The sequence below is a fragment of the Hippocampus zosterae genome, chromosome 4 (assembly GCF_025434085.1).
Source record: "Hippocampus zosterae strain Florida chromosome 4, ASM2543408v3, whole genome shotgun sequence".
NCBI lineage: Eukaryota > Metazoa > Chordata > Actinopteri > Syngnathiformes > Syngnathidae > Hippocampus > Hippocampus zosterae.
In genome coordinates, this window is record NC_067454.1 from 4,740,406 (window position 1) to 4,758,933 (window position 18,528).

Genomic DNA, 18,528 nt, shown 5'->3' on the forward strand with positions numbered 1-18,528 from the left:
ATGTACTCTTCTACGTCAGTGAAATTATTAACGCCGCATTGGGTAAGTAATCTGTAACTTCAATGAAAGTACAGTACAGTGTGTCAATTACTGCTGGTATTACATTGCTTGTCGGTCGTTTGTTTCACTTAAATTTACCTTTGAGGGATTCAAATAAAATAAAGTGAAATCAAACAGACCAACGCTTCTTCATTAGAAAGTTGTTTTATTGCTATCGCTGTACTTTTGCGGCCCGAATATGACGTCATTCTTATTGAACTCAAGTACAGTGGAGTTATGAGTCGCTACCGAGCTGACATCCAGGCGAAAACCACTGGCGCTGCCGTGTGGCCAAGAATGAGCAGCAGGATGGAAACACTGTTCACACAAACAAACCAACAAACCTTTTGGAAAAAAAAACCTTTTAAAAATCTGATTGTATGCTCAAGTCACTTGAAAAAGTGATTGAAATGCCAGGCATTAACTAATAAATATTTTTTAAAACACATCATCTATCACTCATTGGAAAAAAAAAACAAAAGTCAAACAACCTATTGGCTCTATGGCCACTACTGTGGGTACATGTGCAACATCCAGTCCATGAATGAGAACATATTGAGTGTACATCAATGCGTCTCTGACACGTTCACAGTGTTTGCAGCTGCCAGGAGCGAGGAGAACAGCGAGTCGGGCTTTTTCGACAAGACGTCTGGAATGTCCAGTTCTGCCACCTGGAAGGTTAGGAGTTTGGGTTATGGAGTTTGTCATCTGCAGCGGATAACCCAGTCAGGGGCTTACTACAGTATTAAGACATTGTATGTTTGTGCATGCGTGTGTGTACACGTGAGTGTCACCTTTCCATTGTCCATAACCAAAATGCGATCGGCGTGCATTACGGTGTTGATACGGTGGGCGATGGTGAGCATTGTGCAGTGCTGGAAGGCGTCTCTGATGGTGCTCTGGATCAGCGAGTCGGTCTGGGCATCGATGGATGCCGTCGCCTCGTCCAAAAGAATGATCTGGACGAGGGGCAGGAATGTTTCATTTTTACCTCAGAAGATTATAACTTTTTATCCAGATGAAATCCATCCTTGCTCTTGTTATGGCTTAAACACCGTGGACCCAAAAAGTTTGCGAGCCACTGGATTATAGAGTATGTGGCCATGTCCCAACCTTAGAGTTGCGTAGCAGCGCTCTAGCCATGCACATTAACTGTCGCTCCCCGACAGAGAAGTTCTCTCCGTTCTCAAACACCGGTGCCTGAAGCTGACCCTCCAATTTGGAGATCTGTGGAGACAAAAGATCACTTGAGGGCTAGTTACGAGATGTGTACGAGAGCGTCAACTATCGGCCAGTGGCCTCTCTCTGCAGTCGTTTCTCAAGTGTTTCTTAAATGGTCTTTCTGTTACAGCTGGGCGGTGTATGGTGTACTACGGCACTGGGAAAGAATGAACAATTAACAACAATAAACCTTTAATTAAAAAAAAAATTAAGTGGTTAGGACTGCACGACTGTCCGTGTTTTATGTTATGTGTTGTGTTTATTATTTTACTTTATGTTAACTGTTTTGTAAAGCGCTTTGTTACAGCTGCCGCTGTTGTGAAAGCGCTATATAAATCAGCATGTATTGTATTGTATTGTAATTATTAGCCTGCCTCGTTAATCCCCCCCACCCCAAAAATGACAAACTGATATTGCGCTTTTGCAATTTATGACAGTGTCATAAATTGCTGTAAAGCAGCAAAATTCAAAATGTCAAACTTTAATTCAATTCATTGCATCCATTGAATTGAATTAAATTGAATTGACTCCACTTGCCAGGATGTTGAACAGAAAGTGAATTGAAACTAGGTTAACTTTGCATCATGAATGACTTTGAATTTCATGGACTTTCAATTGTAGTTCCTGCAATTCAAATTTCAATTTCAAATTTGCTTCCTGTTTGCAATCTCGATTCAGATTCAAGTATTGAATTTGAATTTAGGGGTGATTCTCAATTCAATTCTGGATTTCATACAGCCGTGCTGTATAGTTCTTGAGGTTATTTGACACTGTAAACCTAGGACACTTGTCTTTAATTTTAATTTAACAATTTAAAATGAACAATTTAAATTAAACAGAACTCGATTTGGACGTGAAGAGCTTCATCCATGTTGCAGGGGTTGCTCACCGAGTCCTTCATGTAGGTCCTCTCCAGAGCGACCCAGATCTCCTTGTCACTGTAGATGTTAAAGGGGTCCAGGTTGTACCTGTTGGAGTCGACACGGGTGGTCTTCAGCCGGTGGCAGTCCGCAACGCGAACCGCGTGTCCACTTGCTGTTAAGTTACCTGACCGTGCCGATGAATAGCACGGGGTCCTGGGGGATGATGGAGAGTTTGCTGCGCAGATCTTGCAGACCGATGGTCGAGATGTCAACACCGTCGATGACGATGCTTCCCTCGGCCGCCTCTACCAGTCGGAACAGCGCCACCCCTAAAGAGGACTTGCCTGCAGAAAACGAAGTCACAGATGGAGGACAGAAAGTTCAGCTCATGTCATAAAACATGCTTGATTTAAATTGTAACTAAAAGTGCAGTGCAGAGGTCGTGGGTTTGATTCCAACTCCGGCCTTCCTGTGTGGATTTTGTTTGTTCTCCCCGGGTCTGCGTGGGTTTTCTCTGCGTATTCCAATTTGGGAATGTATCCATTGTGAGACGAATAAAGGTTTTAAGATAAGATATAAGATATCCTTTATTTGTCCCACACTGGGGAAATTTACAGCCTCCAGCAGCAAGAATGTGGGTATAAAGAAGAAAAAAAACCAAACACCGTTCAATTCAATATAAATACAAAATTGATAAATCGCAGTGCTATTAACAATTATTTTTCACATCATTTAACTATTATTATTATTATTGTTATTCTTTTTTATTCAGCAGCCTGACAGCAGTCGGTAGGAACGAGCGTCGGTATCTCTCCTTCTTGCAGCGCGGGTGTAACAGTCTCTGGCGAAAGGAGCTACCAAGTGCTGTCAGGGTGGGATGGAGGGCGTGGGAGGGACTGGCCATCATAGCTTTTAGCTTAGTTAGCATCCTTCTGTTGCCCACCTCCTCCAGAGTGTCAAGGGAGCAACCCAGGACAGAACTGGCCTTCCTGACCAGTCGCTCCAGTCTCTTTCTGTCCCGGGCCTAGATGCTGCCTGACCAGCAGACAATGCCACAATGAATGGCCGAGGCCACCACCGAGTCATAGGAAGTCTTAAGGAGCGACCCCTGAAACCCAAAAGACCTCAGTTTCCTGAGTAGGAAGAGTCAGCTCTGTCCTTTCCTAATCAGGGTGTCCGTGTTTGTAGACCAGTCCAGTTTGTTGTTCAGAAGAACACCTAGGTACTTGTAGGAGGTCACCCTCTCTATGTCCATACCCTGGATGTTCATCGGTGCTGGCGAGGACTGTTTCCTGCAGAAATCCACAACCAACTCCTTAGTTTTCCTGGGGTTGATCTGGAGGAGATTCTGCTGGCACCAGTCCACAAAGTCCTTCGTCAGTCCCTTGTACTCCCGATTGTCCCCCTTTGTAATGAGGCCAACATTCGCAGAGTCATCGGAGAACTTCTGAAGTGGTAGTTTGGAGTGGCGTGTCTGAAGTCCGTGGTGTAGAGGATGAACAGGAATGGAGCCAGAACAGTGCCCTGCGGGGCTCCAGTGCTGCAGAGAAGCCGGTCCGACTCACAGCTCTGCAATCTCACGTACTGCGGCCGATTTGTGAGGTAGTCTATGATCCATGCTGTGAGATGGTGGTCCACTCCGGCGTTCTGCAGTTTGCCTCCCAGCAAATTGGGCTGGATGGTGTTGAAGGCACTGGAGAAATCAAAGAACATGATTCTCACAGTGCTCCCAGCCTTCTCCAAGTGTGACAGCACTGAGTGGAGGAGGTAGATAATGGCGTCTTCCACGCCAATGCCAGGCTGTAAGGCAAACTGCAGCGGGTCCAGTGCCGAGCTCACCAGCGATCGAAGGTGGGCGAGGACGAGTCTCTCCAGCGTCTTCATCAGGTGAGACGTCAGCGCCACCGGTCTGTAGCTGTTCAGCTCCTTAGGGTGGGGGGTCTTTGGCACTTGGACCAGGCACGAAGTTTTCCACAGCTGTGGAACTCTGCCCAGCTTCAGGCTCAGGTTGAACATGTGCTGGACATGCATGTCACACAGCTGGTCAGAGCAGGTCCTGAGGAGCCGGGAACTGATCTTGTCTGGACCTGCTGACTTCCTCACATTTAGCTTTCTCAGTTGGTTCCTCACCTGCTCTGTTGTGATGGACAGGCAGGAACCAGGTGACAGATTGGGGTGTTGAGAGCTGGTCGAAAGAGGAGGGGGAGGAAAAGAAGTCCTGAGTGGGAGTGGTTGCAGTTGGTGGTTGGGGGAAGTGACAGACGACTGGTCGAAACGGTTGAAAAAATGGTTCAGTCCATCTGCCCAGTCCTTGTCTTATTCTTAATCCTCCCACGTTCCAAAAACATGCATGGCAGGCTGATTGAACACTCTAAATTGTCTCTCGGTGTGAGCGTTAGCGCGGATGGTTGTTCATCTCTGAGTCCTGCGATTGGCTGGCAACCGGTTCAGGGTGTCCCCCGCCTACTGCCCGGAGACGGCTGGGATAGGCTCCAGCACCCCCGCGACCCTTGTGAGGATGAAGCGGATCGGATAATGGATGGATAAAACTTTTTTTTTTAAATTCGTGTAGCTATCACACTAGTAATGCCAATAGAATTTGTTCTTTGTCACAGATAGCATGAGTAACTGTCGTTTCTGAATTCTCACCAGAACCCGTCCTTCCCACAATGCCCAGTTTCTCTCCGGCTCGGATGAGGAAGTCCAGCCGGTTCAGGACAATGGGCGTGTTCTCTCGGTACTTCATCTTGTAGTCCCGGAAGGTAATGGACCCACTCGCGGGCCAGTCCTTCGGGATATTAGCGTCTTCCGTGTGTCTGGGACCCTCAGATTTACAATCCTGTTTACAAGGAGCTTAGATTGGAGATCCACCCGCATAACGGTCAAATCGGGATTGGTTTTGTAGGGTAGCTATAAAGCTATCTGACCGTGATGTACTCTTGCAGCCTCTCCACAGAGTTGAACCTGGCCTCCACCTCTGTGGCTTGCCTCACCATGTACTGTAGCACGCCCGTCAACTGCACACATGTCACATACAGCACTCAATGTCCAGTGGCGGGAAGTAACAAAGTACCAAGACTTACAATACCGTACATCAGTAGATTTGTCAGATTTCTATACTACCTCTGGTCATGTCGTGGTCGCCCAGTCAAATTGACTTCTCAACTGAATGCCGCCGGCGAGCTGTACTCACCTGTATGGTGTAGGACAAAGCCAGGCCCTTCAAGGACGGACTGATGTGCTCATTACTAATCAGAACCACAATGAGCGCCACAAAAAAGGTCATCAAGACTGCCATTAAGTTCAGCCTATAGCTGAGCCAGCGGGTCCCAGCGTTAAAGAGCAGGTAGTAGTTGGAGTTGATGTCGTTCAAGGACATGAACCTATAACACAAGACAGGACAACGGCACCCAATTATCGGTGTACTGTCGTGTTCCTGAGGAGCGTAGCAAGACAGTTGTAAATGTTATTTTACAGCTGGATGTGGCTGTCTTTCATGTCGTAGGCGTGGATGGTGCTGAGGCCCTGCAGAGTGGATGTGGTGAGGCAGATGCAGGGAGAGCGACTGATGTTCTCCATCTTCTTCATCAGGCGGACGCTCCTCTGGACCATGCTGCAGAAACAATAACAGAAATTCTTTGTCCGGGGTACAAAGCGCACAGCCCGGTGGTCCAAAGTGGTGTTAACGTACAAGAGCATGAGCGTGAACAGAAGTCCCATGATGAACACAGCGATGAGCATGAGGGGTAAGACGGCGGCGATGGTGATCACTGTGACGCCCACGATCAGGCTGAACTGGAAGAAGAGATCCATGTAGTTTGGAATAACACTGTCCAGCTCCTCCTGGTCTTTGGAGAAGCGGTTGAGAATGCGTCCCGTTGGTGTGGTGTCAAAGAAGCTCATGGGACTGCCTATTATCTGGCAAAGTCGATATATATATATATATATATATATCAAAAAACAAAGCACAAAAAACAATTAGCTCCATTCAGGCAACATCCCAACTTCATTGGGAGTGAGGTTTGTAGTTCTATTTTGGAATCATCTCGGTGCAACATTTCACCACGTGTATGTTTTTCGATCTGTTGAAATGTCATAAAACGAGTTTGAAATCATTTCAGGGTTGTGGGACCATAGTGGGGTAATAATTCTGGTTTCAACCACAATTATTAGGACGAGCAATTTTTAGTGGGGCGTCAATTCCTCAAAAGCCGTCGTATGCTGTTAACAGGGGCAATTTTACACCATCTGCTCCCAGCCCCGTTTGCTTGTACAATGCGTCAAAATGAATGTCTTCATTTGTCCTTTATTTATCCTTTATTTGTCCCAGACTGTAAAATACCCCAGTGTGGGACAAATAAAGAATATCTTAATCTTCATTTTCCGTCATTTGCTTTGTACAGTAATAAAACGTCCGAGACACTTGACATTACATCACCCTGACCCTTATCATTGAAAAATGTAAGGTCAGCAAAATATACAGATGTTCATCCTCCTTGATACCGAGATCAGCCAGGTACCTTTTTGACCAGGATGTCGTGGAAGTGGCAGGCGGCATTCAGGGTGACATGGGTAAAGAAGAAGCACTTCACGGTGCTGGTGAACAACATGAACAACATCATCATGGCGTAGACCAGCTGGTAGAAGTGGATGTCTGGGTTCTCATAAATGTCACCCGGTTCTGACGTGCTTCCGTTGGCTGACTGGACCCAGTAACATGATAACATAATAAGAGCAGACTACTCGTAGCAGCAGGAATTGTCATCATGATAGTCGCACAAGTACTGTGGTAACATTATGACGTGTGTTGGCTGTTTTTTGACTGGAGTGTTAAATTCACCCCTCAGTCTGCATTTGTACTTTAATAAACACAGCATGTAGTCTTCAAACGACACTCACCCTTTTGAGCAAATTACGTGTGCGTGCGTGTGTCCATATGTTCTCACCCCATTGCCCTGGTCAAGCCAATAGCTGAGCCACCAGTTGCAGAAGGCCGTGGAGCTGATCATCAGCACAAAATTCAAGATCATGAGGAAGGTGATGATGTAACCTGAAGAAGTGGAGCACAGATACCTGCATTGTGTCTGTGTCTTGATAGAAATATAGATTTTGTGTTTTGTGTGTTTTCAACCTCCTGCTGCCTTTATGTAGTGTCTGTAAATGCTCCAGGACACAGCGCCCTCTGTGGACAACTCCTTGCTGACCAACTGGTCCCCATCCTCCACTGCTGACATTTTCTGACACACTATAATAGACATGTTCAAATTTACACACATTCTTTGGACACCTAATTAGGTACACCTGCTTGATCAAATGGCATCCAACACGAGAGTTCGAAAGTGAAACACAGTTCAGTATTGTGGACCTTTTTGAGGTGGACATCATTTGTATCGATATAATTTACAAAATCCCGACTCACATTTTTGCCCGGTGATGTCTCCCACCTCGACTTCATCTAGGATGTCGAAGGCTGTGAGGGAGAGCAGCTGTCAGTATCTGGCTAATACAAGTCAAACACTCCAAAAAGTGCCGTCATAAGACCGCAAAAGTAACAGCAGTAGTTGAAGTGAATGATTTGACAATATTTGAAATAGTAGTAGTAGTTATTGGAGTCGTCATACAAGTACAAACTGTAGTCGTCGCAGTAACAAAATAAGTACAGTGAACCCCAGCGGATTCGCTGCTCGGCATTTGCAAATTCGACTGCAGTGGTACCTCTACTTACGAAATTAATTGGTTCTGGAATAATTTTTTCAGTCGATTTTTTTAAGTAGACGCATTTTCCATGTTCTATTCCACGTTTGCTTTCGTCGGCTTTTAACAATCCTTCGAAAATGTCCAAGGCAAACATCAGCATAGTGAGCGATCGCCTGATTGTTGAACCCTTTTTATGGGTGATTCGCAATTACGTAAAACTATCGGAACGTCTCATGGCCCGAGGGGCGAATGACTAGGTTGCTGCAAAGACACATATCTATTTATCTATCGACACACGGAGACACATATGGTGGAGGTCCCTCTTAGCCAATGGGATGCCAGAATGATGCTCCGTAATAGCCAATGGCAGAGAAGCTATAAGTATGTTGTGTTCAGAAAACTTGGAGCTGCGAATAGCACCTGACTGACTTCTTTTTTTTGGAGGAACCTAACCTTCATTTTTCTGCGTCTTCTAATTAGTCCAAAGGCATGTCTAATATAACAGCATTACTTTGGTGCCGTCTTGTGGCCACTAAACTATTTTGATGTGCCAGGAAGAGCTCCATTGAGTCAGATCGTTGCCTTGTCAAATACTTTCGAAAATAAGTGCTTTTCCGTCGCCTTGTGGCATTTTTAAGATATTTTAAACCATTTTAGAGTGAATGAATCAATTACTTGATGTGTGCTGTTCGTAACAGGTGTCAGTCCATACCTCCCATGAATAATCGAAGCTGACGCGAGTCATCATAGCAGTAGTAATTGAAGTGGATGGCGTAGTAGTAGTAGTAGTAGTAGTAATAAAAGTAGTGGTAATCGGCACATTAATAGGAAAAGCAGTAGCAGGAGTGACACCGGTTGCCTGGTACAATAAGAGCAATCGACCAATCGAATATCAACTTAGTCTTGTCAGTATTGTAGTAGTAAGAGTCATATGCAATATAGTAGTAGTTGTACTAATAGTTGTAACCGGGGTTGATGATTCCGCTCTTTGCTCGTTCTCTCCGCTCAGGCTCCATTGTCTTCATGGGCTGAGCCTCCTCCTCTTTTTTCTCCGCCTGAACACAACATGAAGTCATGCTTCAATGTTAGGTGAAGAAGAAGATGAGGAAGCGGAAGAAGATGAAGAAAAAAAAGGCAAGTGAACGCCAATCTGACTTTGGCCTGTTCTGCATGGTAGCCTCTGATGAGCTCAGCATAGCGTCCGTTGGCCCTGATCAGCTCCTGGTGGTTCCCCGTCTCGTGGACCTCGCCGTTCTCCAGCAACAGAATGTCATCGCAGAACTCCAGATACTGATGGAGTAGTATGAATCGTAACAATAATGCAATTCTGTAGCCTGCTCTTCTACTGAGAGGAAACTGGGAAAGTGTTAGCCTAACTCCTGAAACGTATTCAGGAGATGCTCTTGCATAAAAATGATCATTCAAAGACGACACAAAACTGCTGAACAATGACTGGTTTGTACAGATTTCTCACAAAACTCAACATTAACCCTTTCAGGGACAGCAGTCGCCACAGTGGACAACTGATCATGTTATCAGGTTATCATTATTGCTGCATGAAAGGGTTATGGTACTATGTTTATCCTGCATACTATTCCAAATCCCCCCAAAAACATGAGGCCTAAAAAAACCAGCGTAAACACAACAAAGACATCTCTCCCATCTAGTCATGATAAATGACGTTTCGACTTCAAACTCAAGAAAAATCCTTCATATTCCCAGTTTGGCACCCGCAGATTCACATCTTTGCAGTGACAGGCGAGTTACACAAAAAATAAAAAATGTAGCAGGGCCACAACAGGTAAACTGCGATACAGCAAAAGTACTGCTGTAGCAAAAGTACAATTTTACTCTTCACGGCCCAGGTACCTGGAGTTGGTGTGTGACCAGGATGATGGACTTTCCCCGCAGCCGGCGCTTGATGCACTCCTCAAAGATGTGCTTGCCCACGTGAGCGTCCACAGCCGAGAGCGGGTCATCGAGCAGGTAGATGTCCTTGTTGGCGTAGACGGCCCGAGCCAGGCTGACCCTCTGCTTTTGGCCACCCGACAGGTTCAGGCCACGCTCGCCGATCTGACCACAACAATAATAAGCATGCGAGCTTTGAGGGAAAGTGACGGCAATCGAGAACAGCTGTAGAAAGCGACAACAGAATTCAAATCACAACAGAAATGAACAACGATAGAAATCAACCAAAACGGTACAAATAAACCCGAAAAAAGGATAACAGTTGGAATCAACAATAACAATAGAAATCAGCACTCAGGATTTAAATCACAGAAATGACAAAAGCAAAAGCAATCAACAAAATAACATAAATGGACAATAACAACATTCATCAAATCAGCCTGCCATGCATGTTTTTGGAATGTGGGAGGAAACCGGAGTACCCGGAGAAAACCCACGCAGGTCCGGGGAGAACATGCAAACTCCACACAGGGAGGCCGGATCGAACCCACGACCTCTGCACTGTGAGGTCGACGTGCTAACCACTGGAATACCGGTCCGCCACAATGTATATCAAATAACAGAAATAAAAACTGCACAAGAAATCAACAACAGAAACAGGAAAAAACTGTAGAGCGAGTATACCTCGGTCTGATCGGCGTGTGGGAATATCTGCAGGTCAGCTCGAAGGCCGCACACGTCCAAAACGCTTTTGTATCTGCACAAAGAAACTCGCACGTGAGCACATTTTAACTGACTCATTACATCACCCCGCATCAGAGAGTAAATGTCTATGAATGTGAAAAATTAAATAAAAAAATACATGTTGGCTTATGAATTTTTTTTAATTTATATTTTTATTATTGACAATAAAGTTGTATCCAATCCAATCCAAAATGTGAAATGTCTGTGTGGATGTATTTAGTTCACTACTATACGAAAGCTGGAGTGCAATGACTAAATATGCGTTTTTTTTGCTATTGTGTGGAAAAATGATTTATGTGAAAGACATTGAAAGTTAATGGAAGATATTTACATAGAGCAATACTTTAGTGGTAATAGGAGTGGCAGTAATAGTTGTAGTACTCATAGCAGAAGTAATATGCGGAGTAGTGTAAATAGTCATCTGGTTGTCGGAACAGCAGCAGTAACAGTAGCAGTCGTGGTCATAGTCTTTGAATTTCGGCCCTTCAACAGTAAATATGCTCAGATTCATGTAGTCCTCTATGAAACTAATACTAGTAGTAGATGTACTAGAAGGAGCAGCTTTGTGGAAATGGTATTAGTAAAAGTTGTAGTGCTAATACAGTAGTATTGGAAGTAGATTTCGCAATGGCAGTCATTAAAGAAATAGTGCACTATTATTATTAGGAGTTGTAATGGTAGCATAAATAATAGTAGTAATGGGAGTAGAAAAAGTTATGAGAGTAATAACAATACTATAATAGGAGTAGAAATAGTACGGTAATAGTAACAGTGGTTATACTTGTTGTGATAATAATAGTACTGTAGTAGTAACAACGTGTCGTACTAATTGTAGTTGTTGTAGTAGTAGTAGTAGTAGAAAGAGGAGCAATTTTAGTCATAATAGTCCTAGTCATTGTAGTCGACGTAGTAACGGGAGTAATCTTAATAAGAGTAGTAAAATAATAGGAGCGGTAGTTGTAGTGGTATTTTTAATAGTCTTATTAGCAATACGATACCAAAGTAGGGTTAGTCGAGTACCATTACTAGTAATGGTACTCGAAACAGTACCACTACTACCACCATAGCAGTCATAGCAATTGTAATATCATAAATGGTAGCAGTTGTTTTTCTTTGTCTTTTTCATTATTCCGGTCAATCATTTGTGGTCATCTGTTTGTCAAGGTGCGCATTTACGTGTCCTCGTCCAGAGGGTTCCCTATCAGGATGTTTTCTTGAACTGTTCCGTGGAAGATCCACGCCTGCTGGGAAACGTACGCAAAGGTCCCACTGGCCGAGACGGAGCCCTGGAGGAGGTGCATCTAAAAACACAAAAGCCACCACATGAAGGTCTTCATGTTTGGATCGAGTGTAGTGCCATGGCGGAGGTAACGCGGGTGCTGCGACTCACCTGCTCCAAAATGCTCAAAATCAGTGAGGTTTTCCCACTACCCACATTCCCGCAAACACCCAGCAACTTGCCCGTGGGAAGCGAGAAGGAAATATTCCTCAAAGTGGGCAAGAAGTCCGTATTTTCATCCGCCTTGTGTCCAAGCTCTCCGTTGGCCATCGACAGCCCTCCATTAACCACGCCGAACGAGGGCTCGTCACTCCGGATACCTGGTTTGCTCCAGGAAAAGCTAGCGTTTGTCATCTCGATGGCCAAGTCGCCGGATTTCCTTTGCACCAAATAGGTATCCGGATTCTGGATCAGCAATATTTTCTGTAGGGAAAAATGCAAAGTTAGACATGGGCTGGGCGGTCCAGGCCAGAAAGGGTGTTCTTCAGCTGTTCTTCAAAAGCATCGATGAGCTGCATGCCAACCTAACTTCCACAACGGTTAACAGACACCAAGTCACGTTTCCTACCTTGAGACGTGTCACAGACACGGTGGCTTCGGCCAGCGCCTTTATGGACTGCGGCATCAGAGCCAGGCAGAAGCGCATGGCGTTGAAGATGGCGATGGTGGTGAAGGCCTGGCGGTGACATGGAAAACATCATCCTCATCCACAGTCTCAATGCTGCTCGAACCACTACCAATGACTTACACTTAAGTTTGAAATTAGATTAGTTTCATCACAAAAGTCTTTTCTCTTCATTTTCTAGCATTTCTATTGCCTCCACCTCTTCCAGGACATGTGGATGGGAGATTTTTTTTTTTTCTTTGTTGCATCAAATTTCAGGTATCGCCATGTCAATGTACTCTGCCCGGGGTCTTCAGAATCAGTTTTGCTGTCTGATGTAAATTAGCAGACCAGCATCTCTCTCCCGCGACTGTTTTTCAGTGAGCTATTTCTTAATCCCGAGCTGTGGTTGTGGTGTACTCACTTCGGTGGCGTTGAGCTCGCAGCCCAACAAGGTGTGCAGCAGGATGGTGAACATGGTGGCTAGGATGGGGAGGACGGCGGTGATGTTGTTGTTGGCATTCTGGACGTAACTTGTTTGGCGCAGATATTTTTTCTCTCTTTTCCTTAACTCTGACAGAAATCCCCGAAAAAAAGGTTACTGCCATCATTTGTAATCAAACAACGTAGGTGATTTCATCATTTTAGTCATAATCGTATATATTGTTGTTTTTCACATATTAACATCATGTTTACACATTTTTCATTCAGAATCTTCATATTAAGTTTGCTTTTGTAAAAATAATTCTGTCGAACCGCAGTTCAAAAGCAAGGTGCGATTTTTACTGCTAGTTTTTCGAGACTTTTTTTAAAATTCATTTTGACTTTTGTCAGATTCAAGTTATTTCTGCGATCAGTGTTTTTTTTTTCCTTCCACGAACAGAGGAGTACCAACACTTTTGTCCATGTAGGTACAATTCTATGATTTTATCCCTCAAAGATGCAAAACAACCTTTGATATGACATATTTTATGCATAACTTTATCATTTCGTCCTAAAGAAATTGGATTACAGTGGTACCTCTACTTACGAACGTCTCTTCGTACGAAATTTTCAAGTTACGAAACACCTTAACAGGAAAATATTGCCTCTTGTTAGGAAAGAAATGTCAAGATATGAAAGGTAAAACTACAGTGTAGCTGCTCTGCTATTGGTGATAACCGAGCATCATCCTGGCATCCCATTGGCTAAGAGTGACCTTACCGTATGTGCCTGTGTGTCGATAGATAGGTGTCGATGCAGCGTCCTCGTCATTCGCCCCTCGGGCCATGAGGTGTTCTGCTGGTTTTATGTAAATGTTGATCACCCAGAAAAAAAAGTGTTCACCAGTCGGGTGATTGCTCACTGTGCTGCCGTTTGTCTTGGACATTTTCGAAGGATCGTTCAAAGCCGACAAAAGCAAATGTCAGTTCTTTACAAAACGCCAGGCAAAAGACACTTCTGAGAGAGAATATGAACTAAAGAAGGCAAAAAATGATGAGGACGCAGTGAAAGTTGAATTACCATCATTTTAATTCTTTTTTCCTATTATGCACAACTCTTACTTATTGTGATATCATCACTTGTAACATTTATTTGTTACATATTTTGATGCAATTTTATGCTTTATAAAACTTTTATGTCCAAATTTGGGGGGGCTTGGAACGGATTAGGGCATTTACATGGAAAACGCGTCTCAACTGACATAATTTTCTAGTTAAGAAATTTCTTCCAGAACCAATTAATTTCGTAAGTCGAGGTACGACTGTATTTTCGTCTAACATTCAATAACACATTTTCACTTTGCATTCTTGAAAAAAAATCATTTCTGTTATATGTGTTTCATGATAAATGATTTATTTTATGAATTTAGCCTAAACAACCGCAACTTTTTTCTCCTAATATTATGACTTTTTCTCTTCCAAAAATTACACGTTTAAAAAAAAAACTAATGTTCTTACGGTACAGCGGTTTTGATTCTGGTAATGCTGGCATAATATATCCTGTTGGTAAATTCTTGTCATTTGTCCACAGACATGTAAGCCATACCTGCGATCTTCTTCTCAAAGGACTCTTCCCAAGCATACATCTTGATGAGCTTGATGCTGTTGAGGATCTCGTTCATGGTGCGAACACGACTGTCCGTCATCAAGATGGATTTGTGTTGGAGCTTGCTGATGACGTTGGCCATTAAAATCTGAGCGCCATAGGGAAAAAAAACCCACGAGACTTAGTGAGCGAAATAGTCTAAAACAGGAGTCTCAAACTCAGGTCCTGGAGGGTCGCTGTCCTGCATGTTTTCCAAGTCTCCCTGTTGCAAAACACCTGATTCCAATGAACAGGTTCACTGTCAGGCTTCCACAGATGCAATGCAACAGGGAGACTTGGAAAACATGCAGGGCAGGGGCCCTCCAGTACCGGAGTTTGAGACCCCGGTCTAAATTAATGCTGCAGGTGGCGATTTGGTTTCCTGACCTGCACTGGAACGAAGACCAGGTAGGTACCGACACCAATCAGTGCCGTGAAGCCCAGGATGAAGCAGGCGTAGATGATGCACAGACACAAGAGCACCGGGGACACCAGAGCATAGCTGCCAAGCACCGCCGACTCAAACAGCTTTTGGCCCTCAGTCGTCAGGACGTTAATGATCTTTGGGGAAAGAGATGACAGTGTTGGTTTGAAACAAGTCCACTAAAAATACAATCCATAAAGTGAAGGGGTGACCAACTTTGCCAAACGCACTGACCCCTGACCTTTATTGATCCAAGACAGAAGTTTTGCAAGAAAAAAAAAAGTCTCGGAAACCTTGCATATTCACGGCTTGGCATTTGCTGCTTTTCTGCTCAAAAGCAATTAAAGGATGACTTTCGGATCTTGGTGCCGAGAAACTTGTGAGAGAAGGTGCTTCATTCAGACAAAAGTAGTGCTTTTTGCCAGCGCATTGCGGCCTCTCTTGACATAGATACCGAATTCTGAGTTTTTACTTATAACGCTGTCATTTCAACCTAAAAAAATCATCCTAGAGTTTTTCTTTTAAGAAAAAAAACCTTTGCACATGATTTAAATCGGCCGCAGTACGTGAGATTGCAGAGCTGTGAGTCGGACCGGCTTCTCTGCAGCACTGGAGCGCCGCAGGGGACTGTTCTGGCTCCATTCCTGTTCATCCTCTACACCTCGGACTTCAGACATGTCACTCCAAACTGCCACCTTCAGAAGTTCTCCGATGACTCTGCGATTGTTGGCCTCATGACAGAAGGGGACGATCGGGAGTACAGGGGACTGACAAAGGACTTTGTGGACTGGACCTGGGTTGCTCCCTTGACACTCTGGAGGAGGTGGGCAACAGAAGGATGCTATCTAAGCTAAAAGCTATGATGGCCAGTCCCTCCCACCCCCTCCAGCCCGCCCTGACAGCACTTGGTAGCTCCTTCAGCCAGAGACTGTTACACCCACGCTGCAAGAAGGAGAGATACCGACGCTCGTTCCTACCGACTGCTGTCAGGCTGATGAATAAAAAATAACAATCATAATAATAATAATAATTAAATGATGTGAAGGAAAATTGTAAATAGTACTGCGATTTATCCATTTTGTGTTCATATTGCATTTAATTGAAAGATGTTTGTTGTTTTTTTCTCTTTCTTCTTTCTACATACATTCTTGCTGCTGGAGGCTGTAAATTTCCCCAGTGTGGGACGAATAAAGGATATCTTATCTTATTATCTTAATAAATTTAGCTATTTGTAGTTTTAGTTGCAGTTAATAGGGTTTTTTGGGGGGGGGGGGCGGGATTGCCCCCAAACAGTATGCATTCCTCGGACTTTTTTTCCCCATCTTTTCTGCTTCAAAACCCAAATGGAAGTTGGAAGATGCGAGCTGTACCTCTCCCATGGAGATGCCGCTGTGCACCCGCTGCGAGATGACCTTCTGGTAGGTCAGCATGCTGACGGCCCCCTTCAACCTAACGGCAGTGCGCAAATTGATGGCCCACACCAGCGACATGAAGAAGCTCTTGAGGAACTCTGTGGTGAACAGAGCAAAGCAGAGGCCGACTCCATGCATCTGAGTCGCCTTTGAAGGGTCGCCGACATGATCCAGGATCAAGTGTACCAGAATAGCCTGGGAGAGTTTGAAAATTGTGTTAAAATGGTGGAAGCTGGCACCCAACAAAACCAAGGTTCATGCCTAGGCCCTAGTGGACCAGTAAGTGATATTACTTTCAGATATGTCTGAAGCCCTTTTTAAAATGACTTTACAAGATGGAGTTGACTGACCGGACCCACAAACGCTGACACCATGGCAAGGACCCCGGCCATAAAAGAGATAATTAGTCTGGTTCTTTGGAAACAAAGAATGGTTCGGAGCAAAGAGGCCTTTTCCAGACCCGACTTTGCTACTTCCTCCTCCCACAGTCTCTGAAGCCTGAGGAGAGAGCACAGGGTTGTTTGTGAATCATTCCCATATTTGTCTCAAGAGACTCAACACTATCCGTTCATCGAGTGTGCCGCTACATCAAGACCTAGGATCAGGATTGTACGCGAGAAATTTTTAACCTGTCACATATGGTGTGGTTTCTGCTCTACTTGGTAGATCCAAATCTCAAGTTATCCAAGAATGTGTCTGTGGAGATTGTCTATGGCATTCAGGTCAAGGTCAAACTGGACTCTTCCTGATTGGTGAAGAAACTTGGAATCAAAAAAGGCTTCTTCAGTTTTACCCTTTGTGTGGAGTCTTACTATGTTTCTGGTGGGTGTGCCCCCAGTGGATGGCCACATAAAGGTTGTTCTTAGATTAAAGGTGAAATGTCTTCAACAAACATGTAGGAAGATTCCAGTTGCCCCGGTTGTACATTTTCCAGAAAGGAAAAAAAAATCACAAATAGCAGTTGTGGACCTGTCCGTGCTTCTACTGGCCTCATCCAAAGGCGACAGGTGGAGGGTGCTAATGTCCAGCCTGTTCCGGAATAGGCTCCAGAAGATGGAGGTCAGCCATGAGAAGGTGGAATAGGACACGAACCCTGCATTGTCCATCGGGTGGGGGCTAGACATAAGAAGGCAAACAGACCTCGTGTTAGCAATGGATTTGTGACTTTTGACAAGGAAGCACCGCCGAGTGAAGTTCACTGACTGCGCCGAGGTCCAGCGGAAAGGTTTGAGAGTTTGAACGCTCTGCTTGTACTTCCCAAACAGCGACGGGGGAGTTTTGCTGCCGGCATTGTTGGTTCCTTTCATCTAAAAGTTGAAACTAGAATTAGGTTGATCATGAATGCAGAAGAGGAGATGTTTATTTGTTGGCTACTCACACAAAAGAGGTGCTTATTGTTCTCCGAATCAGGATCCTCTGCCTCCATCTTGTCCTGAAGTCAGACGCAGAGCAACCATCATACCAACCATCCGCGAGCGGATGGAAGTATTTTACCATGAGAAAAATACCAAAGCCGGAGCCAATCCCAGGTTAATTTGAACCAATATCCAGCAAGTCGCAGGGCACACGAACAATCCTTCACACGCACATTTGCAAACTTTAGTCGTCAATGACAATCACAGGCATGTTTATGGAAGGTGGGAACGAGAAAGTAAAGGTTCATGAGTTTCAGAGCATTTATCATCAAATGAGCAGTGCAGGAACACGTTTCCTGTTTGCAAAGAAATTCTTAACTTATGAAGAGATAAAAAAAATATGCGTTCAGTGCCGCGGTGAGGTCGCGTGAGGTCAAGTATTGGAAGCTGCCTAGCCTTTCTGCTTTAATACCCTGGATCAGTCTCTCTGGTATTGTTATCTAGTAGCTGGCTTGTTATTTGGTTTCAACTCAACATTCCCTTACTTTGCATGTCTTCACATGCATGTCAAGACAAAGATTGTTGAATACCTCCAGCAGGTTGGTGCCAAAGGCCTCACGACTCTGTTCTTGGGCTTGGCGAAACTAATCAATGTGCCTTGGTTGTGTTGGTGGGTCAGGCACTCCCTCTCAGCACACTGCATTGGCCAGACTAACCCAGGCAGTGTGTGTATGCGCGGAGAGACCACAGTCCAAACAAGTAAAACAACAAGACTTGTAGTCCAAAACACAGTAACATGAAACCATACGTGTTTTTGATATCGACTCTGTGTGATGTTCAATCCAGCAGTCATATAGTGAACCCTAACACAAGCATTTTTATGACTCGCTTTAAGCAAATAACGTGCTTAAAATT

The 18,528-nt window shown here is 44.5% G+C and overlaps 1 protein-coding gene across 2 annotated transcripts; it reads right to left on the reverse strand.

Moving 5' to 3' along the window:
- Positions 1-185: 185 nt before the first annotated feature.
- abcc12 (ATP-binding cassette, sub-family C (CFTR/MRP), member 12) lies at positions 186-18,004 on the reverse strand. 2 transcript variants are annotated; one of them, XM_052062443.1, is made up of 29 exons: positions 17,637-18,004; positions 17,462-17,565; positions 17,228-17,374; positions 16,609-16,756; positions 16,217-16,453; positions 14,810-14,983; positions 14,384-14,531; positions 12,780-12,928; positions 12,320-12,427; positions 11,863-12,174; positions 11,649-11,773; positions 10,413-10,485; positions 9,690-9,893; positions 8,976-9,110; positions 8,788-8,875; positions 7,543-7,593; positions 7,255-7,368; positions 7,070-7,173; positions 6,644-6,826; positions 5,907-6,041; positions 5,599-5,726; positions 5,317-5,506; positions 5,051-5,140; positions 4,773-4,962; positions 2,308-2,467; positions 2,150-2,228; positions 1,153-1,266; positions 834-998; positions 186-710 (listed from the first exon to the last, which is right to left on the reverse strand). In XM_052062443.1, exons 1-29 carry the CDS (start codon positions 17,682-17,684, stop codon positions 606-608), a joined length of 4,008 nt encoding a protein of 1,335 aa, XP_051918403.1. In that variant the 5' UTR covers positions 17,685-18,004; the 3' UTR covers positions 186-605. The 2 variants fall into 2 exon arrangements, with proteins under 2 accessions (XP_051918403.1, XP_051918402.1); XM_052062442.1 differs by having other exon boundaries at positions 5,599-5,736; positions 5,815-6,041.
- Positions 18,005-18,528: the final 524 nt, after the last annotated feature.